The sequence below is a fragment of the Plectrocnemia conspersa genome, unplaced genomic scaffold (assembly GCF_051122295.1).
Source record: "Plectrocnemia conspersa isolate PC_06_02 unplaced genomic scaffold, ASM5112229v1 ptg000010l, whole genome shotgun sequence".
NCBI lineage: Eukaryota > Metazoa > Arthropoda > Insecta > Trichoptera > Polycentropodidae > Plectrocnemia > Plectrocnemia conspersa.
This window is the reverse complement of record NW_028277174.1, coordinates 13,224,323-13,248,803: the sequence shown is the minus strand read 5'-3', so window position 1 is coordinate 13,248,803 and position 24,481 is coordinate 13,224,323. Positions and strand designations below refer to the sequence as shown.

Below are 24,481 nucleotides of genomic sequence, written 5' to 3'. Positions count from 1 at the left end.
CTGACAACAAAACCCATTTAAATGCCAATGGGTTTCGAGCGAGGCAATGGATACTCAAAGGAGTCGAATAAGGAACCTCTAAGTGACTCAAATCGTAATAATTGGAACATATAATCCTCCTTACTTTTCAATGACTCTCCGTAATTGTATACGAAAGCTTATGCTTATTAACGAAACTCGTTTAATATGTACACTCGCGATCTGGAAATAATTGTTTTTAATGGTTATATCCAATAATTCGTATGAATTTTCGTACGCGTTTTGTAACTGTTAATTATAAGCAAAATAATATTATGTTACTTTCTGAATCAATATAGTATATACAAGATCTAGTATGCTATAAAATTCATTGATATGCATATAATATAAGCTATAAGACTAAACTGCGTTCTTATAAATAATATGCACTTTTAATAGACATTCTAGTTTATCGGAATGAGAATTTTTAATAAATAAAATATAAATATGATTATAATAATGCGGAATATTATTGTAGATCTCTATATTATATTTATGTGAAATATCATAACTGTTTTTATTTTTTCAATAAATTAAATAATTCATAGTAATTAGAATATAAAATAATTCGAAGAATGATAAACCGTTTATCAATTATGAAAGCATATTAGTAGATAAATAATAATACATTATTCTTTAAAAAGCACATACTATCTAAAGTGGAATCAGCCATCCTTATTATTTTTTTGTTAGAAAATAATTGATCTTAAAAAAAAATCCCCATACATTTTTGTAATCTGACGATTCCCACGCGGACGAATTTTTTTTGTTTGAATAATAATGTAATTCTTAGATTACCAAAACAAAGATAAGGTCGATATGTAACGATATGCTGTTCAAATAAGCTTCTAATAAAGCATGTATATTTTCAAACATCTGGCACGGACTTTCGCAAATAGCATTAAAACCCTATAAATGACTTTATTTCAAGCATGTTTTAAAACCACGAATGAAATAAATTGCTAAAGGTTAGAATAGAAAAGAAAGAAGTGGAGCTAAAAGTGCTATGCTATTATAAAATATGTTTTTTTTTAATATTTAGTAAAATTGAGGGACAAAAATTAATCTATGAATATAATCCTTTTAACAAGTCTTTAACAACTAATTTCAACATACTGTTTTATACATATATTAGCATTAAGTCCTTAAACGCGGGTATTTTAAGCTTGCTTAAAAACTTAGCATGAAATATGTCGATTAAGTTTAGAGAAGGAAAGAAATATAATAAATGGAGGAAGAGGTGGAAAGTTTTTGAGGCACATGCCTCAGGTGAATGATGGAAAGAGCGAAATAAAAAAAATGATAATGAAAATAAATTATTAGTTTATCAATTTAATTTTTGTAATAAAAATTATAAAAAAAGCCTTAAAGTATATTTTGTATCTCTTCTCTCGAGTGTCTTTTGCGATCTGCATAGCAAATAAACTGCTAATAGTATTGTAAATTTAAAAACAATAATATTTATGTAAATATCAGACTTAGTCCTTAGACTATTTTTTAATATTCATACCGATTTTTGTGAAACCCTATTTTTATATTTTTAAATTATTTAAATACACATATAATAAAAAACATCTTTTTCACAAAAAAAAAAATTTAAGGGCAATATTTTTTTATGTTTTGGTTCGACTTTAAAAACTAAACTTTTTAAGTTTCTATAAGAGTTAAGTCATCAGAAAATTATTACATGAAGTTAATATTTTTTTGACTGATATAATTGATTTACTTTATTTTTACATGCTCACTGTACGCACAATATGAGAATCGATTAGTGTTCATATATTACATGAAGTGTTTTTTTTATGTTTCGTTTCGACTTCCGCAATTTATATAAAAGGTAAGTTTTTAGAAAATCATTTTATAAAAAAAAATAATATAATGCAATAAATTTAATTTTTTTATAAGAACAGCTCGTAGAACAGGTAAACCCAGTGGTGTTGAATATAAAAGAAAAAGAAAATTTAGGAATATAGCAACTCGAAACAGTTCAGCTTCTTTTTTAAATCCAATAGAATTAATAAGCCGATACAATACAAATCACTAATCATTAAAAAGAGCTTTTCCTTTTTTTGTAATAAAGTTCAATATGAATTTCTCTCACTCTTAAGAAATCATTTTCGATAAAAAAATCTTTAACGATTAAAATTGATCAATATAAATATTAATAAAGACAAGTCTTTAAAGATTAAAAGAAGTTTTATAGATTTCATAGCGGTGCCCAAAAATGGGTATCAGCTTAGCTAATAAAAGTATTGATTAATTAGAAAAAGATGGACTAGATATTTCAAACATCAGAGGTCAAGGATATGACACTATGGTGAATATGTTTGTTGTTTATAATGGTGTAGATTTAATTTGATTTGTAAAAATGGTGCTTCTTCAATTATTACATTTTTCATAGTTTAGAAGATCTATATTTTTATTTATATATTCGACGACTAGATGGGATAAACTATCTGTATTAAAAACAACTTTGCAATGTAATACAGAACAAACGCCATCGAGAAGTACATAGTATCAGTACGATAGACAAGTCTCTGACTATTGACCAGAAAGACCTGGGTTCGATTCCTATACGGACCTTAGTGTTTTTAAATTTCTATCGTATCTGAGAGATCTGAATTAGAGATTATTATATAAATATAACTCTGATCGATAATCACAGATTAGATTTAACTATATTTTCCTAATCTTACGGATGAATATCGTGATGATTAATTAAAATCGAGCTAGATCGTACATATCTGAAATTGAAAATTGTCGAATAATGAGCTAATACAGCTCATAAAGAATATCTTATTTATTATTAATGGATTTAATAATCGTGTCGAAATTAAAATACATTTTTGTGTATAATATCTGCATAAAATTTAATATTGCAATAAATAGTATACAAAGCTTTATAATCAATAACGGCTTCACATTTAATACAATGATTATCTAATTCCTTGCAGAAAATGAGACACCATATAGGAAAATATTTTTTTTAAGAGTAATAAAGTGGCTTTAGAACTGGAAAATTGCTGCAGAATTTAATAACAATGTAAAATTTTCGAATTAAATGATAGATATCAACATTTTTTTCTTATAATGATTTTATAACATAACTTAGATGGAAATATTAAAAACTATATGAAATTTGAATGCAGAAAATTAACAATATTCATTTTAATGAATTATTATTAAAAAAAAATTAGGCAATCGTATTATTTCCTGATCCCAAGACAGCTACAATTTCAGATATAAAAATAATGCACGAATACAATATATTACAGTCATATCCGAATTTGGATATTGCGTTAAGAATAATTTTAACATTACCAGTCGCTGTAGCCTCTGCTGATATAGACTTTAGTAAAACGATAAATATAAAAACTTATTTAAGATCGTCACTATGGCAACTTTCGATTGAGCGTTATTTTACAAAACATATTAATGCATTTGTTTCAACAAAAGCATGAAAAATAAAATTGTAACGGTATAAACGATATTATTTTGTTTCTATTGTAATATTTAATATTTTTTTGAATCAACGAAAAATTGTAAAATAAATAATGACGATCTTAAATACTTTTTAATGAATAGTTTGAAAGCTCGATATCGTTACCTATAGTTACTATTGTCTGGTGGCGCTCAGCTGTTGGCCTGGCAGAGATAAGACGGTTGTTTTTACTTGAAGTGTATAAGGCTGTGTTGCTGCGCGCAACAGCCAGTTGCGTCCGCCCAGCGACGGAGGAGGGACGCGCCGGAAGTGGCGGCCGGAAAATACCTGGAAGTGCCGGGCGGAAGTAGCGGGAAATCCGCTCTTAGCGCGGCTTAGTCCAGTCACCGAAAACGACCCCTAAAAAATTCCAGTGATCGCCCATTCGAAACGACGTCACATATATTGTGCAACACTATATTTACATCATATTATTCAAGTGTCAATAAATAGTGAAAATATTAGTGGTTCATAATAATATTCGTTGAATTCAGCTGCTCTAATAGAATCCCTTTCGTTTGAAACAAGGACAAACGACTAGGAGATTAGATCAGGTTTGTTTGCACTATGCGCCGATAGTGACCAACATTTGAATAATATATTTTTTGACGTCGCAAAAAGTAGACAAACCCACGTAAACAAACAAGAAAATGATAGCCAATCAATACAAAAGGATAACGCTTTGATGGGATCGAGAAAGATGGCAGCTATGCCTTCCGGCAAGATAACGACGGGCACCGTTCTAACAATGGTAAGATTTTTTTTTTAATTTAAACGCGTCAATACTTAAATTAGTCACTTACTCTTAACTAACATTTCGGTAAATATATTCTCACCGTCGTTTTATCGAGGACCTTATTATTTTATACTGAAATAAATATGTATTTGCAACTTTTTCTGCGCTTATTTCTACCAATTTACGATTTAATAATTTACACTAATATTACAAAGGCATATGTGCTCTTTATTATATCACTTGTATAAGTTGGTAAGAACCTGTGCTCATATCTCATATGGATCTAGTGTCTTTTATTTTCTATCGAGTCTAAGAGATCGGAATTTGTATTTATTATATAATTTTAATTCCGATTGATTATCACAATTTTTCTTAGATTTTTCTGACAGTAATTAAAATATAATCGAGCTAAATCGTATCACTGACTTATGTTTAGATACTCGCTTAGAAGTTGCGTATTATGTTTAATCCAAATTGTATACAAGGCATTGAGTTAAAGCATGTTATGCTATAATAGAAAATTTACAAAAAATAAAAAAATATGTCTACCACTTTTTTCAGTCATTGAAAAGCAAAATTTTAGCATCCGAATTGAATCGTTTTTCTGACTCGGAGACACATTTAAATACACAATAACAAAGAGCAAATAATGTAATTGTATAGGTAGTTATATGTCAAAAAAAAGGGACAAGGCAGTCCAGATTACTGCTTTTGACCCAACAAATCACTCGTTTTCTATAATACATTCTAACCTTGTTGATTGGCTGTAATGGATATTTTTAGCAATATCTACGATTTTAACTTTTGCAACAACACTCTTGTGCTGTGAATATTTAGAATTAAAAAATGATTTTTTCGATAGATTACCACATAATAATCGATATGAATATTACTCTATTAGTTAATTGCAGGTGTCATTTATTAATTATTAATAACAACAATATGCAATTTATATGCCTTTAAAGTATTTTTTTAAAGCTTTTTATAAATTGAAATAATATTAAATATATTTCAATATATTGATTTCATTATAATTTATTATATCTGTAACACAGATGATGGATCAAATACAAAAATAACTTTATTTTTTATGCATTAAGGCATTTTATTTTAATGCTTATGGTGAATATATTTTACCATTAAATGTACAATAATTAGTGTCGCTTATTAAAGACATATTCTTGAATTGGAATAATTATTATTTAATATCATATTTTGCAATAGTTATAAATGTATTATAAAATGATTAGCAATTTTAATACAGAGCAAGATATGATATTTATTCAAAAATTTCCATAAATTCAATATAAAAAAAGTCATTATCGTTAATATGAATAGTATTGTACTACTGAAAAATATAGTACATATAATATAAGAAAAACAGCATTTAAATAGTCATATAGCTTTGAACCATATATCTTATTTGTAGAGATTTATAATTTAAAGATGAACAAGTCTCCAAGTTACGATGAATTTCTGGCGGAAATGATTAATGAATTTGGAGACAAGGGTATTGCCATCTGTATGATTTATGCATCAAAAGATATGATATGACCTCAAGACTGAGTAAATCCATATTTATTATCATGCATAAAAAAGGCTCTACCAAGTAGTGCAAAAATTATAATACAATGTTTATATATGACACCTGTAAATACGATTATATACAATAAAATAACGATTACACAGTTACATAGGTTGATGAATACCAAAAGAACAAGTTGGATTTGTTTAAGGAAAATAAGACTCGGGTTTTTCAAATTCACAGTAGTCGAGACATTGACTATTTTTCAGTTGAATCGTAGAAAAAAAAATTATTTAGTTAAGTATAAATTAAAATAAAACATGAATCACCCTTTATACCGCAAGGATAAGTATATGTTTGTCATTGCCGGATCTCACACTATTTTTTCTCAATAAAACATATGGCGGATCATGATTGAATATTTGCATTGTTCGATAGTAAAATAACGTTTAATGACACCCACGTATATACTACATATTGTTCACCATTATATTATACTAATCAAACGATACAGGAAATTTGCGTGAGTAGTTACTGGTAATGACATTATTGTCTACACGCGTCTATTGAGTGAATCAAACAGTTAACGACCGTTAAATTTTTACGTAACGAGCAATTTAGATTCGGTATATAATGACCACAAAAATCATCAAACAATCAAGTTGATAATTGTAATTTAATGGATTGTAAGTCTCACAACTATATAACATTTATCTAAATCGTGACATATTTGTGACTTGCCATATTTTTTTAGAGAAAGGATCTGAATGACATTGACAAACCACTTGCAATTATTATTTCCATGTGCAATGACTATAAAATTGAGGTCTCATATGTGTATTATTTCATATCACTTTCATAATCTACAATCGGTAATATGAATAATTATAACCGACCGCGAAAATGGGCATTTAATGGTTTGATAGATAATGTGGGCGCAGAACGTGAAAGCGAAGTATAAAGGTAGTCGTGGAAGTAAATCAAATTGAAACAATTGCGAAAACGTTTGCTAAAATGTGCGAACGTGGATAAAGTAAATTGTATAATTTATTATAATATACTATTTTATAACAGTTTAATAAGCTAGTGTTAGTAAAATTAATAAATCAAATTTTTCATCGATATGTTGTCAAGCTTTGAGGCTTAGAAAGTTCAAATTCAGTTTAACAAACTTTTAAAATTTTGTGTTTTTTATACCGTGAAAGAACAACACGATTAATTTAACATATACATATAATTATATTTTTTTTTATATCTTTATTATAAAAAGCGAGAGGAGATATCATCAAAATCCATTCAACCTAATGTCTATTAAATGATACAAATAAAATCTAACTCATTCTAATGGATTATATTATAAAAAATAAGATCGTTTAATACGTCCATTATATTTAATGCCGATATTTTTTCATCATATAGTATTTATTACTACACTTCCTTTTTTATCACTAAGTATTAAATCGACTTGTTTACTTCACCATTTTACCATTGAGTTATTTTTCTAATATTGTAAGATATGCTATTTTAATTATTGTATCATAATTTAGTGAGATTGCATTTAGCATTATTCAATGGTTGGTTTATGTTAATAATATAATTAAATATTATTTAAAATTGAAGAATTCCAAAGATATTTTTTGTGAAAAATAAAATTAATAATAATACTTTTTGATGTTTTTGCATTACCGCACACATTTATTGCGTCAATCCAATTTTGTATCGTACATCTACGGTCGATTTATCAAAATTCGCCAAACGAACGTTTGCTCAATTGGTTCGTGATGGATTACGCTGACATCTGGATCGAATCCAATTTAATTCCTACGTTATGCAACCCATTGTCGACGTCGGTGAAATTGTGCATAATGCAACATTACCCACTATCTACACAGCACCAAACGGCAATTTCTTCAAACTGTTCGATTTTCGTGCTCTCATCAAAATTTCCAATAAATCAAACACCGCAAACTGTAATCGGTCATGCAACCTAGATATGAAACAGTAATTATACATTTGAATAATCGTTAAGTTAGTACAACGTCAAGTTAGAATACGCCGTTTAAGGAAAAATGAACGCTAACGTTCGATATCTGTAGCACGATCACTTTTTGCACAAACTTCTAAATATAGATATAGACGGGCGATTCAAGGGTTTGTAAATGTTGGTTGGTAAATCCGATCATTTGTGGTTTTATGAGCATCCAACCTTTTCAATCGATAATAATAATAATAAATCGCATCATTATTACATTATCATACAAAGTAAAATATCATTCTATCTAACTAATAGGATGTTGTTGATTTTTTTATTAGCCTTTAAATTTATTTATATGTTATACAATAGTCGAGGTAAATTAAATTTTATCTATAGTACTTGCTTATCAAATTATTAGCTAATTACTTTTATTGGTTACTAATAATAGTTTAATTGGCAATTAATGGAACTTTTACTTTGATACGAACTAATAAATTATTTTCGTATAAAAGCTATATTTAAGTTTAAGATTTATATTTATTCAGTATTTTACATTTTAGAGTAGAAATAAAATATATTGAGATTTAAATTAATACCTAAAAATTATATGATACTGCTCTATCAATCCAAATTAAATAATAAAATTATTTATTTTCTAATATGGAATAAATTATTTCTACCTGCCTAAACACTAAGGTGTTTTAGATGCTACGCATAAAATATTGCATTATAAAATTGACCATGAGTAAAGCATTCATCTCCCAATTTATTTCCTTAATTTATTTATTGTTAATGTAAATACAAAAAGAGTTGATAATTCAAATCACTTCAAGTGCTAAAAATCATTCAGGATCGTTGATTCAACTAGTTGTGTCTGGTCTCAATAAAAAATATCAACTTTGAGGGGTTATTAAGAAATATCAACCATTTAGATTCAGGTAATTTGACAAAGCTAGATCAGTGTTATGCTAAAAATTCCAAGAAAATCTTCACAAACCGTTCATCTGCAATAGGCTAAGAATATCTTTTTTTACACTGTTCTCTATATTAAAAAAAAATTTGTCTTTCAAAATACTAATAAATTGCGTATTAAAATAAATTGCGATAAAATTAATCTAAAGATACTAATAATATTTTTAAACGTAATTTATAGATGTTTTTTGACTTTTAAACATGAAACATAAAAATCGTTACGCTCATAAAATTAACCAAGTTTGGCATACGCCCGGGCGTCGAAATTGCCGAAAACCGTTACGCCATAACCTAACTTTTTCCACATAAATTCGCCAATATATCCCTTCTTTCATCCGAATCGGTTGTACAAATCGATATTACAGTTCCATCGTGTCACGATTGCATTCCAAACGAAGCGTTTTAATAAATACGCTTTTTTTTCGCCGAACGGTGTCGTAACGAGCAAGGACGCGACTCGTAAAGGCCAAGGCTCGAATTTCGACTTGTTCGATTTTCAGATGAAGCAATTTCCCTGCCATTGTTATCTTCCGTTAGACAGTAGTAGGTGCATTATTTACAGTTGGCACACTTGTTGCAGAAAACCATTCTATAGCACTTCTTTTCTTAGAGGCAAATTGAGAGGCGGCCGTGCACTTTTGTAACATTGCACAATGAATAAATCGTGAATAATAATTAGCAACGTGTACACTGAATTGTTATTACCGAAACGAATTGCAATTGTATCTATAGTAAGGAAATGCGTGGTAATATGCGTTTATGCAATTGTGCAATAATTGAACACGTAATGTTTAATTCAATCGAATCGACAATCACTGATTAAGTTTTGGATTAAAATTTTATACTAGTTTATTATTAAGGCATGACTTCACGATTCGATTTCTTATATTATGTTGCGTCTTTTTCACTAAGTTTCTCTCAGGTGTAAAGGTATGCTACGCACTGACGATCAGTCTCAAAGACTAGGCTCAAGGGAACATATAATACAAGCGTTACGCGTGTAGTTCCGCAAGCAGAGAGTCACCGGCAACAATGGAGACATGCGCGACACGCATGATACCGCTTATACCAATTTTTATTAGTCCATCTTTCTTATAAAAGTTCCTCTTTATCTTACTAACTTGTCGTAACCTGATGATTATAAATCATATCATGTTATTGCTTTTTTTACGTGAAATATTTACGAGAAACTGGAGATTTTTTATCGTGCATATTACCAATACTCAGTTATTCAAAAATATTATAAAATAAAAAAATTGGTTCTATATTTACTGTAAGATACATTTGATATTTTTTAGTACCACAGATCAAATGATATTCTTAGACTCATTCAGAATTGTTAACAGTTGATTATAAGCAAGAATAAATTGGTAGTATACTAAAAAATCTTTCCAATCATTCGATATTTTCAACTATGCAAATATCAAATAGTAGACGATAAACATTCGAAAAGTTATGAAAAATCTAAAAATACAATTATTTATAATAAACATAATTATATGTTATGAAATAACTATAATAAATCAGTATTATTAAATTATTCCTTTTGCCAAAAATATCTCAATGCGGTATGCAAAAATTACAGACAGACTAAAAAATTTACATTATTTGTATTGCTTAAAAATATATAAAAAAAAGTAAAACCAGCTATTGAAAAAGTCCACAGTTGCAAAATATTAACTTGAAAATTTAAGTTATTTCTGAAATTTCGGCATTACAAAGTGTTTTTTGTCGGCTATAAGTTGTTTTAGCCATGACTGTTATAAATACTAAACAAAAAATGGCTGAATAGGTTACAGTATACTTGATTAGGTTGCAGATCAATAGGCTCTATAGGGTGTGGAAAAAATATCTGCGTTATTTAAATACATAAAACTTGAAGGAACATCACACAAGTTTGTCGGTTTTTAGTGTTTTTGTAAATTAAAAAGCTTAAAATATTTCAGTACAAATAATTTTTTCACAAATAGTTAAAATAAATGTTAGAAATTTATTACGAATATTCCGATTGGAGATTATTTATTTTTTCAACAAAATATAATGTTTTTTTGCTATAATGCAAAATAATTTAATATAAATATAAATATGTATTAAAATTATGTAATATATAAGTAATAAATACAGAGTTTATATCAAATATCTAAGTTCAAATAAGGACAATTCTAAATATATTTATCCTTATATGCTAATAACAGTTTTTTTATGTTGCCTTTTTATTAAAAAAAAATAATAGAACTTTGTTTATACGGGCTCCTTTTAATTGCACCTCTAATATTAAAATGATCTACATCTCATTTATTTTTTACATACGTACCCAAAGCATATGTAACATTATCATTGGATTGCGAAGATCTTAGATTTAATCTTATATGAAGGTTATTTTTTATAGATCATATTACTAAGAATATAATTATTATATTTTCAATAAATATATAACATATTAATTTATTTAAAAAATATATTTTAACGTAATTAATTTTTCTAGTTTCACGCCTTAAAAATCAATTAACCAAAACAGGTTTATTAATTTATACTTTAACTAAAAATTAGTTTATCACCTCTTAAGGAAATAGTATCAATATTTTATCATATGATCATTTATCATATAACGCGATGGTATATTCATTTTCCATATGATTATTAATTATAAAAATAAAATAAAAAAACCATACCGATAAACTATAATTTATTTAGTCAGACATTTTGACATTTATCACGCTACGCCACGGTTACTATTGGCGTTACTCTTTAAATGTTACTCACGCGGTAACAACTAGTTAAATGATCCAAATGTCAACGTCGGTAATTTACCCGCTCGAAATCTTGATGTGTGATAAAAAAATCACCTGTTGGTGATTTAGAGCGATGCATAGTCAATCATATCGCTGCTTTTGACACAAAGATTACGATAAAAGGCTGTAATTTATATCGGATTTGATTCGGACCCGTCCCCTAGTTGGTTATCTCGGTTAAATCGACTGACACCTTTGAGTGGCAGTTATGTTAACTCAAGTTCACGCAACAATGAAGCAGATCAGTCTCGTTCGTTCATGCGGACTTCCCGCTAAGATGCTGCATCCAAACGGGTATTTTAAGGGTCTTTATTGATTTTAAACGACCTTATCCCAGCGAGGGATCCCTGTGAAGTACTTTGGATTGAGAAGAATACAGACGTGATTGGGTATTTTAAGTGCGTGTTTATATTCTAGGTTGTTTTGTAAAATCTTTAGATGTCATTAATTGTAAATAATACGCAGTTAGTGTACCAACAAGTTAACAATGCTAAAAATAACACTAGCAAGTAATATCACTCGCTCGCAAAGAAAAGATCACTCGTTGTATATAATTACACGCTGATTTTTAATCTATCGTTAGGTTTTTTCTAGATGTTATAATCGAACCTTTCGAGCAAAAAAATCAAGTTTGATCTCATTGAAAAAATGCTTACTACGCGTCATATAAACTAGCAAAAAAAAATACAATAATATACTTACAGTAATAATAACATAAATATAATATATGTGTTTTTTATTGTGGCAAAAATGTGTAAATATACTTTATTGGGAAAAGCGTGTAGTTACACAAATAATTATTTTACTTATTTTTATTGCTAAAAAAATTGCAAAATTGTTGTATAAGATAAACATGAGTACTCAGATATAAAACTTAGGTACTCCCTAAATTTAAAATTGCGATGACTTAATTTTTCTATCCAAGTGAAATTATATGTTACGTTAAAATGCTTAATTAAGAGTAATTTAAATGTATTACTATATTTAATAAAATACATGTATTTAATATTTTTAATTTGTATATGTATTTATTTCGTAATTTTTATTAAAAACAATTTATAATAAGTAATAATATAAAATAAGTTGCAATTTATATTTACGGTTTACTTTGCATACAAAATAATTTATTAAAATGTATCAAATAATTAACTTAAAATTTCACTACTTTGCTCACAAACTTTCACAGAATTGTTACGTGACATTGTTCAACAGAATACTACAATATTAAAAATATATTGAAGTAAACTTTAAATTTCTAAAAACTATAGTAGGTTTTAGAACTTTCATTATGTTTAAACAGGAAATGAACGTTTCGCAACTGTCAAATTAAGTTTCATAGACATTTTAGAGCAGCATATAATCTCACTAGCACCTTTCAGTTGTATTATATTTTCGCTATCAGAAATATATATTTATCTATCAGATAAGACTTCACTGTAACGCCAGTGAAAATATAACTACAGTGGTTATACACATTTACAAAATAATATTTATTATTAAAATTAAGATAATAAATTTGTATTCTATTTTCCTATAACATAGTAATCTTTTTATGGTAAATTTAATAAAATATTAATTTTTACAATCTATTTACATATATAGACACAAAAAATTATATTACAGAATAGTTGCGCTATAATGGTTTACTTTAAGATCACTGTCTTAAATATTTAGATTATTGTTATACGTAAGAGTAATTTATAATAATTATATAATCAATAATTAAATATATAATGTAATGAAAAATATAATAACTATATGTTAGGACATTAACATAAAATTACTATTTCGTTTTTTAAAATATTTATTTAATCCTTTGATCATCGACCACATTCACATTATTAAAAATATATTTTCACAATAAAATTACGCCATTAATAAAATCCACTGTAAAGATATATAATATATATTTAAAAACGACTGTAAACAAATATTGAAAGGAACGCATGCAATTAAAGTGCCTCAAACAAGGCCGCTTAAACTTTTAATACAAACTTTACTATCGTAAAGATGTTTTTTATAAAAAAAAAATACACTATTTAATGTGACTTCAGCTGAACAAATATTTTAATACGTGTATTTTAAAATGTTATTTATAAAAATATGCATATTATATTGACTTCAGCTGAATGAGCTTTCAAAGCTATAAATGGTTAACGAGAATAAAATTTGTTTGACAAGTTCAACAAGTCAAACAAATTAAAAGTTATGTTTATTTATATCCAATACTTTTATGACTTCAGTGCAGTTAAATCTGAACTATAACAAATCAAATTATATATTAGATATTTTATAAATAAATGCATCTTAGTGATTTCTCGCATTTCTGAAGGAACATGATCGAACACAACGTGACCGTGAGACTTGCATATTATGAGTGGCACAATGGCTCGCTCGAGAAACGTCAAGAACTGGATTAACTGGTAAATTTATTGACCGAGATAACCATACATAAACTTGATCGATCATAGTATACCCCAGAAAATATATAGCGATATATTTTTTCCTTCCAAAAAAGCATAATAAATTCTCATACCCAAGAGAGCTTTATGATGTACTCGTACATATTACTATAAAAATGTACTGCTTTTTGCCATCACGATCTAATTATAAGTCGTTAATAAAAATTAAGGAGCAATTTTCTTTAAAATAACTTAAAATGATGTTATTTTATTATAAATATTAATTTTAATAAGCTCTTTTTAAGCCGCATATATATCTTCATTTCGCTGCGCGTTTAACTCCAACGTATCGTTTTGTTTATTTTTTGGCGAATACTTCAGAGAATTGTATTTTTTTATTAATTATACTTTTAAGGAGAAACAATGTATAATTAATCGTAATAGTCACAGTATACCGGTTATAATGTCCAGCCGCCCTTGGACCACGCCCGTCTCGTCACACTTTCTTGTGTCCGCTTCGAATCCTTTTATATACGACATTTTGCTATTTACTTTAACATGTATTCATTAATTTATTCTCATAAATATAGAGTAACTTCATATACATTTATTACAATGTCACAGCCATTCTTCAGTTTCACATGTAAAAACTACTGAATATTTTTTCTCCTTAAACTCTTTAAATATTTTAAACAGATACCAAAAGTTACAAAAACCTTAAATACTGCAGCTTATTTTAAATACAATCTATGGCAAATATTATAATTGAAAGCCTTATATCATATAAATATTCCTATTTCTATTCTTTCTTTGATGTTCCCATTGATAATAAGATTTTCTATATTATATTTTCCCTGATCTATATACTAAGTTTAAAAAAACTGGAGATCCTTGTACGTATCATTAACGTCTTTAATGGATAGTTGTTTATCTATAATTAAGATGATGACTAAAATTCTACATATAGTAGGGGGGGGGGGGAAATTCCCGGGGTCCGACTCTGGAAAAAATCATAACAAAAATATATGTATAAAAAAGTAAAAATCTAACTCAAATAATGCTACAGTTGTTTGAGATGTATGTACTGATGTATTTAAGGTATATGTTCCTTCAGTCCTTTTTATACATACAAGTAATAAAAGAAGCGGAACATTGCCTTCAAAAGCACTCACTTTATATGTAGTACTTTTACAATAAACATTATTATTCAAATTTTGCAAATTATTATTTACTTTATTGCTTTTGAAACGTTTAAAAATATTAGACATAAAAGAAAATATTTAACGAATATAAATTAGTATCAGTTAATTTAGATATTCGATCTAAAAAAATTCAGATCAAAGAAGCAAACGAAAAATCATTTTATTGTGTGTATTTAATGCTGAATAATAAATAAATAATACATTCAGTTTCATGTGGTTATTACTAAAAGAAAATCTAAAAAAAGTCTCGAAGCTATTCCAAAAATATTTTTATTAGAAAAATGTCATTTCAGTAAAATCATATTGTAATACATTTTCACTAGTGAAAATATAAAATATCTGGCAGGTGCTAGTAAAATTATATGATTTCAACTGCTCTATATGTAGTATATATGTATTTACATATTTATGATTATTTATTTACATCCGATGTATAAATGTTACAGTGAATGTGTATTTTTTGGTAAAGTTATATTTTCACTACTAAATTCCAAATACATTTTCACTAGTAGATATATATATATTTTTATTAGTGAAAAATAATTTAACTGATATGCTGCTCTAAAATGTCTATGAAACTCAATTTGACAGTTGCGATACGTACATTTGCTGTTCAAACCCAAACCTAACCTAATGAAAGTTATAAAACACTAGTTAATTTAAGTCCAAAATACAAACTAAGCAAACTCATCTTTCAGGGAAAAATAAGTAAAAGAATAATTACAGGAACACATCGCATCTCAAATATTGTTTTATAGTTTGTCTGCATTTCGATATTATTCTATGCTTTAGCTATCCTTACCGATATTACTATGGGCTTCTAATATAAAAGGGCTGATCAAAGTATATTCAAACCGAATTTTGGTCAATAGGAGAGCGTAAAAACAAATATCTCTTCTCAGAAGGCAAAAATTCACGTCAAAAGCAATAAAATCGTGTCGGCGCCGTCGCAGTGGGAACGCTCGCTAACGAGCGTTCCCACTGCGACGGCAACGGCACGATTTTATTGCTTTTGACGTGGATTTTTGCCTTCTGAGAAGAGATAATTGTTTTTTGCGCTCTCCTATTGGTCAAAATTCGGTTTAGATGTGCTTTATTTAATTTTAAGTTGTAGATATTTTTAATGCCTAAATAAAATATTTCGCATAAAATATTAATTGTAGCATAGAAAGGGGTAACTGGTACTAATATTTATTTATTCAAGATATATAAAAAAATATATAAATGTCATTTTTGTCATGAGGCCCGGAATCATTGTTTTCCCAGGGCTCGAGCTCGCTCTCGGTGGCCCTGATTATAGTATATGGCATCATTTACTATAAAAATATATAATAAAATATTTAAATAGTCATAAATTTTATTGACAGTAAGACGTAACGAAATAAAAATTTAATCATCGACAGCTAGATGCTATGAAAAATAACAACAATCAAACAACACCGGCGCTCAACCGGTAGTATAAATACAATAAGTTAATAACAAATCAAACAATAGATCAAAGAGAATAATATAAACAGAAAATAAAAATAATACCAACAGGTCAGACAGCAGAGACCCCAATAACAATGAATCAAAGCGCCAAACTAATGTTTTTCACATATTTTTTTATGCAAGTACAAATTTGATCGTGAAAACATTATATCGAACACACATAAAAGCCAAGGCGTATAATTGATTGTGATTGATCGATTGATATTGTTCGTATATTTTTACTAACAATAATTGTTATAGCAACCGGTCGAGTTTAATTACAAATCGGTTGCAGTTTAGATCCTATTGTAAACGATCGTGTAATTCAATTAAAAAACTCAATTATACTTAAAGATTACAAGAACCACGCCGACGTTATTATTTTTAATATTAACAACGAATAATTGCAAAGCTCGGATTGATTTTCAGATGTAAGATCGTGATCCACCTATTTCATATTTTGATCTAATTTTTATGAATGTTTATTAATATAATTATATGATTGATGTTGTGTGGTATATCCTGATAAATGTATGAATGACAGGCAATCGGATGTCTTGTCATGTCCATGAAATATATCATGCATCATATAAAATGGAAATTAATGAAAAGTTACAATATAATCTTGATTACTGTGTCTGACGTTGAAATTAAAACATGTACTTAAAATCCGATTAAGACAAATAGTGTAAATTTTTCAATCGAGATACAGTGAATATTTTAAACCAATTTTACTTAATTCGATTGTGCTATGGGCAAAATATAGATTGTCACTAATTTATTCAACACATGAGTTGTCAACCTTCCTTTCTAATACAAGTAATTTTTTCCTGATCTTTAAATTTTCATAAAATATATTTAATCGATTATTTATATGACGCAATGATCAATTGATCCACTACGTCATAGTCAAAGTTAAATTAAACCATTGTTTTGATAGTGCGTATTCAGGAATTATATGGTTATAAAAAATACATTTATAATACAAAACGACCTCGATTGATACCAGAGTAATTACCGTTTAATCCATTGTTCCTGTACCAAATTTTTACCTTGATGTCATATTCGTATGATGGTTAATAATACGCATAGCGAAGATAAATTGTAGTTCCCAACAGGTAATTTGTTACAAATATTAGATCATAGATCGATCGATGACTCGCATTGTGGCATTTGTTCATCGGAATCTAGTTTTAGATGATCTAATTTTAAAAATCTACGTTTTTAGGAACGTAAACTTGAAATTGCTGTTTTTTTATATTGTAAGTTTGTTGGGAGCATATGTGAGTTTAATTTTGGCGTATCACCTACGCAAACCATTAATCGTATTAGCTCGGGGCCATTGTAATGTTATTGCCAATTTAGATATTTTATGTGACGATAAATATTATTCATACATTAAAATCATATAATACTTCATGGACAAAAAGAGTAATGACCATTAAGTTCAATTAACATTATATTATATAGCATAAAAAATATTTTGATATCTTAATAATAGAATAAATGCCAAAAAAATATATTAATGACCGATCAAGCGACAAAATGATTGTTTTTATTTGTCTGTGTTTTGTATAACTTTTTTTGAGTCACTGCATTTAAAGTATCGTATAACGAATAACTAAAAATAATATTCTATACATAGTACTATGTAATAATATAAATTTATTTAGCTAATTGGTAAAACATATAAAATATAATTTAAGTCCTAATGTACAAATTTTTGCATTGCAGAAATATTAATATATAAATGCACACCTCCCTTGAATTATCTCAATTTCTAGTATAAAATATATATGCATCTTTATTTATTATTAAATACATATTAAAATACTCTGTATATATATTTTGTATGTGCAAAAGTATAAAAACACTCTAACTTACAAATATTTTAATCAACTAGTATATCTATTTTTATTTTAAACTACTTTAATTTTTGCAACATCGTCTTATCTAAGGCAATATAATACTAATGTAAATTATTTTTTATTGTATTTACACTGATTTTATATTATTATCTAATATATCTATATATTAAATTTTAGTACATTATTATTTAAATATATTTGTTGTTCATTACTCGTTATTTAAGTTATCGATATTATGCACTATTACCGATATATTTGTCGTCTGCATTTTTCAATATAATTTATTATAACAGTAATGGCCCTAAATTTTATCTATATAATACACCGTAATATATATTTTTAAACAGCGTTCATAATGTATTTACTTATACATTATGAACGTAATTTATTTTAAAATATCAACCGTTAATAATGCTTGTACAATTGCAACATTAAATTTACCATGAAAGAAAAGTTCATCTCAAAAGTTAATTCCTGTCACTAATATGACTGTATTGGCTCTCTTGTTAATTGCTATTTAGAAATCAAAGCTAATTGGTAATTGAAACCATTTGAAACAAAAAAGAAAATCACGCTATTCTGAGTCTAAACATTTTTAAACGTGTTCAATGGTCACTCAACTTTATTTCATTACACAGTTTTGTTGGATTCAAATCTCAGTAGCATTAAACAGCTATTAACTTTAATGCGTAGTTGTGCTATGATGATTTAATTGACTCTCATGGTAACTTTTAATTTTATTATCCTGGTGAAGGCAAGGCGATTAAGGAAATAAATCGCTCAAAACAATAAGACAAAGCACTCTAAATCAATGATATTCTGGAAATAAACATACTGAAATAAATAAACAAATAATTTAAATGACTGTGGTGAAGGCATTAAAAGCGAGGGATTGGAACCGCTCGAATCAAACCAAATTACTTACCTTTTTTGTAATAAGTGCATAGCTGCCAACCTTAAGGCTGGTTTTTATTTTAATAATAACATCGATTTTGAGAATTTTAACTTATTTATTATAAAAGCAAGAAAAGATAAATTAAAGCCGCTTAAAGCAAAAATGCAAGTCATGCATAATCAATGAAATTTTGGGACTAAACTAAGTCTCGTTAAAAAATTGTGGAAGTCATTGCTATATGGATTATCCTAACCCATATAGCTATATATGTTAAATAAACAAATGAAAAATATGTTAAATAAACATATGAGGAAAAATTCGTTCAAATAAAATATACTATTTTTAGAAGGACTCGCGCAATTTTAAATGGATAATTATTCTTACCATAAATACGTATTTATCTGCAATTAAAAAACGACATGCAAATACCAAACTGCATTCAGATAAAGATAAGAAATGTAAATATAATACAAAAATAATAATTTAATAGTTAGGTATGTAAATATATATAGTTTAATAGGTGTATGTATAATACACTCAAATGAGTATTTTCTTAAAATAATCAAAATCAATATCATGAAAGATATTATACTTATATTTTTATCATTCACAATCTTTAATATAATTTAATAATTAATTAATAAAAGAAAAATGCGAGAGCCTCATACACGTTGCAAATTGTGGGCAGTAAAACGGAGACGCCGCCTGACGGGTCGTTTTAATTTATGATGCGATTTTTATCTGCTTTCTTGCGCATGGAAATAAAAAATATTGCTGTAAAAAAATGTTAACAAATTAACGCCCGTGCAGTTGCGGTGCGTTATAATTACACGCATTTTAATGCGTCGGCCATTAGCAAGACATCAATAATGTGTATGTGGCGCCTATTGAAATTATTTCGATTAAATATATAAAATCTTGTGATTTTAATCAGTATACATTTACATACTATAATGGTTTTGGAATATATGTTCTAATAAAATATCGGAAAATAAACACTTTAGCGCTTATTTCACATAAAATAAAATTATAGCAAAATTTAGTGAATTATGCGAAATATGTAACTGTTGATAATATTTATTATTTATATAATTAATACTATAAAAAAAAAATTGCAGATGACACTTTAATTTATTGCACATCTAATTCTATATTTTTTCTTAGGAATAAGCACATGAAACTAAATGTATTATTTATTTAATTTGCTGCATTAAATTACCGATAATAAAATCTATAAAAACATTACTTTTGTATAATTCAGCTTTCGTTATTTCTTTGCTTCTTCCTTAGGTATTCGATCTGAAAATTCAGATCGAATGCCTAAATTTACTACTACTAATTTACATTTGTTGAATATTTTTTTTCATGTATAATTTTTTTTGAACGTTCAAAAATCAATCAAGTCAAATTTTAACACAAACGGAGTCGTGTCAAAAAACTATAATATGTCCCTTTAAATAATAATGTTTTTTGTAAAAGTACTACCTAGAAAGTGGGTGCTTTTGAAGGCAATGTTCCACTCCTTTTATTTATCGTATAATATGTTTAAAAAATGGCTAAAGGATATAAGTACATCTCAAACAACGTAGTTTAGTTCAGATTCATTATTTGAGGTCGATTTATACTTTTTTTATAAATATATTATCACTATGATTTCCCTTCAAGGGAATTTGTCCTCTCCCCTCCATCCTCTCGGTAAATCTGAATGTAATCGGATGCGAATCTCAAATTGACTTGAGCGCTATGTATTCGTTTTTATACACGTTGCTAGTCTGAGCGAGGTTTAGTGCTCGCCCACTTTTTACTACCACGACCAATTGCTCTTCATCCTGCATTTTACTAAATTTTTATTGCGTTGCACTTTTTACACCTGAATAGGTTACGAACGGTCGTTAAAATTAGAACAATTCATGGGGCAGCTATCTCGCATTCCATTTCTAACGTATGCTTTTCAGTTTTATACTTTTGATTTATAGCCAGTCTACGTTATTTTCAATGGTTCAATTCCTCTATTGTATAGTCCGTCCAAGATATGAACGCTCATTGCTACAGTATTGGTGAGAGAATATAATAGTGTGACCATGTGAAATTTAACGTTCAATTATTTTTCCTATTTTAATTTAATTTGTTGAAGATAATGTAAAATATCACTTTCTTCCTCTTTTTATTTATATACATGTTTAACTCAAAAACAAGATAGCAGTTTTGGAATCACTCTCCATGTTGAATATCTGTTTAATATAATAACCAATAGAATATTACAGGAATTGTTCTATTGATTACAAAATAACATAACATGACAATAATTTAAAATAAAAATATGACATATTATAATTTTTAATTCAATTTCCAACGTTTAGTCACCCTACCCTTAAAACAACCCTAATTTAGTACTGGTAACGTAAGCAAATTCGCGGAAAACTGTATATGTATGCTTGCATGCATACGTACACGCACCCTTGTTTCCAAAACAACGATGATGAGCGTTAACATCTTGGACGGACTATACGACGGTCTTTTAGACCTCAATTTTCTGATTGTTGCTATGGCAGTTGGTTGTAAAAGTATTGGATTGATTTAAAGTGCTTTAACGCCATATTTTTTTACGCTTATTTTAAGTCACAGTTTTGAGCAGAGCATCCAAAACATCTACATATTCTGTAAAATCAAGAGTATAGGAACATCCTCAATGGTAAGTAAAAACGAGCGAAGTTAAGCTTACATAAAAAAATCAAATATATTTCTGTAAAAGAAGTAAGTTCATAGCGAGGTGAACCATTTTATATTTTAATTAATATACTTTGTTAGTTTATCCAATTATTATTATTATTTTATATGAATAATAAATAAATGTTAATTGTGTCATTTTAAAATATGTTTAATTAAGCGACATATAAATTCAGTAAAATAGTTTCGCACGATATTAAAACATTTTATAATAAGATCGAATCCCTGAGCGTATTTGCAATTAACCTTAAAATCATTACCGTTTCGCTTCTGTCGAGAAGCTCTTTTCCTCTGAAAACTCGTACTGCGATTTTTAACGATGACCAAATGAAGACATAATGACATCGTAATTCACACTAATTAATAACGATCGTTAAGATATGTACAAATTAAATTGAGTCAACTGAATCCAATTTCCTTTTAAAAGCATACGGGTTTTACCAGCGAGATTGATGCGCGACCCTGGTGATATTATTTTTAGATAAATGTCATTTGTGACGTCACCGATATAACCTAATCAGTATGGCAAATTGAAAGCTGGAAAACTTTACGCTCTGATATGTCGGTTATACCTGCGGTAATGACGCAACTGCGAAGAATGCTAAACTGCAAAAACACAACGTCGGCATTTAACAGAACGTTCAGTTAAAATGTAGTTTCTGCAACGATTCAATAACCGCAATCGCGTTTGAAATGCGATTGAACGATTTCAATGGGTAATAACATCCTATTATTATGTTAATCGTGTACATATACACATAATGGCATATTTGTATACATGTTGCTATAACATTAAAGTGAATCGGGCATGAAATTCCGGTAAGATTATGTTTCAAATTATGATTTGAATCAATAACGTTTTAGCTAATATAAAATCATAATAATATAAAAAAATATATATAGAACTTTAAACATGCGATTTTATATTGTAAGGAATTTATTAATATATTTCTTTCAATATTTACTCTTTTAATTAGGTGCAACGATACTGTAATGCAATAATCCTAGTCTAATAAAATGTTTTGTCCAGGTCTAAAAAATACAACTTTTTTGGTATACGAAAAATCGTTTTTGCGTGCTTTTTTAGGTTCAGAAACAATAGAGAATAGGTAGAATGAGGTAGCAATTCTAAACATTATTATGATGAAACAAACAGCACATCCTACAATTACAGATTGTTATTTTATTTTTATTTCTTCACGTAATTTATGAAACAAGTTAGTGTAGTTTAAGTACTGTACCAACATTGCTATTTTAGGAGGCTGTGAACCATTCAAACTGATGAACCCATGTCTTACTATTGCTAACAAATATCTCCATAAACATATTAAAATCATTTTCAAACTTTGAAGTTTCATATCAACTGTCATAATTCACTTTTAACTCATTTCTCACAGCCTCTAATTGTCATTGCCATATTGCAAAGCTAATCGATATTTTCTTTAGAGATAGCAATTGCAGACCTTCCACTACTTTTAATTTAGCTTTATGTATGATTGATGTCCTTTTGTACAGATATTTAATACCCATTCTTAGAAGTCTCCATTTGTTTGTTTAAATATTGTTATAATACCAAGCTGAAACGTTTTCGAATACAATAAAAAAAATTACACACTGATAAATATTTTATTATTATTTACCATTCCATAAGAAAAAAATAAAGACTGTTTAAACACCAGGATGATCGATTGTGTGTCGTGTCCTTAATGAGGCCGCAGCTTTGTGAGTTTATTTATTGTTGATCGATTAATCACATTAACGTTCGGGAACACATTATATTTCATGCCCTTTTAATGCAATATTTCATGCGGGTATGATCTTCAGTCTTCTTGATTTTATTGCCATATAAGATTCGCATTTATTTTTGAACGTCCCTCATTACTATTTAACAAATTATGGGAAAATATAAGCAAGTTGGAAACCACAGTTCCACTTAAGTCACAATTACTCTGAGATAATTTGGCCAATAACCAAAGTCGACAAATAACAGCGCCGATCAAAATCCACCCTTGATTTATAGCAACCGGAAAATGACTTGCTGTATACTAATTTATGGCATAATTAGCGAGCTATTATCGTCTCGAGTCGTTGCATATTATTATTGAACGAGACGTCCACATTCCAGTAAATAAATTAAAACTATTGTAAGTTTAACTACAACCTGCGCCGCTAATGAGACGAGTTTGCACCTTGGTTAAACGCGATAGGATCGTCGTACCATTAGCGAGTGAAGATGCAGTTAAAAGTATTTAAAAATAGAATTATTAATTACTTTAAATTTTATTAAATATATTCTGTGTAATACTTGTATATATTTTATGACTGATATAAAATAAGGATAATTTAGAAGTAAAGATACAATTTAACGGTTGTGCGACACCTAAATACATAAAAACATAGCAAAACAAGCCATAAGAT

General features: G+C 27.9%; 1 protein-coding gene across 2 annotated transcripts in view; it reads left to right on the top strand.

The window, feature by feature from the left end:
- The first annotated feature begins 3,702 nt into the window (after nucleotides 1-3,702).
- LOC148230688 (uncharacterized) overlaps nucleotides 3,703-24,481 on the top strand; it is a 73,889-nt gene continuing 53,110 nt past the window's right edge. The window contains exon 1 of one of the 2 annotated variants that reach the window (XM_088194463.1): nucleotides 3,703-4,250. In XM_088194463.1, the coding sequence (XP_088050589.1) occupies nucleotides 4,185-4,250 (66 nt within the window). In that variant the 5' untranslated portion in view covers nucleotides 3,703-4,184. The remainder of the gene's footprint in view (nucleotides 4,251-24,481) is intronic. The other variant, XM_088194469.1, reaches the window with a different exon arrangement.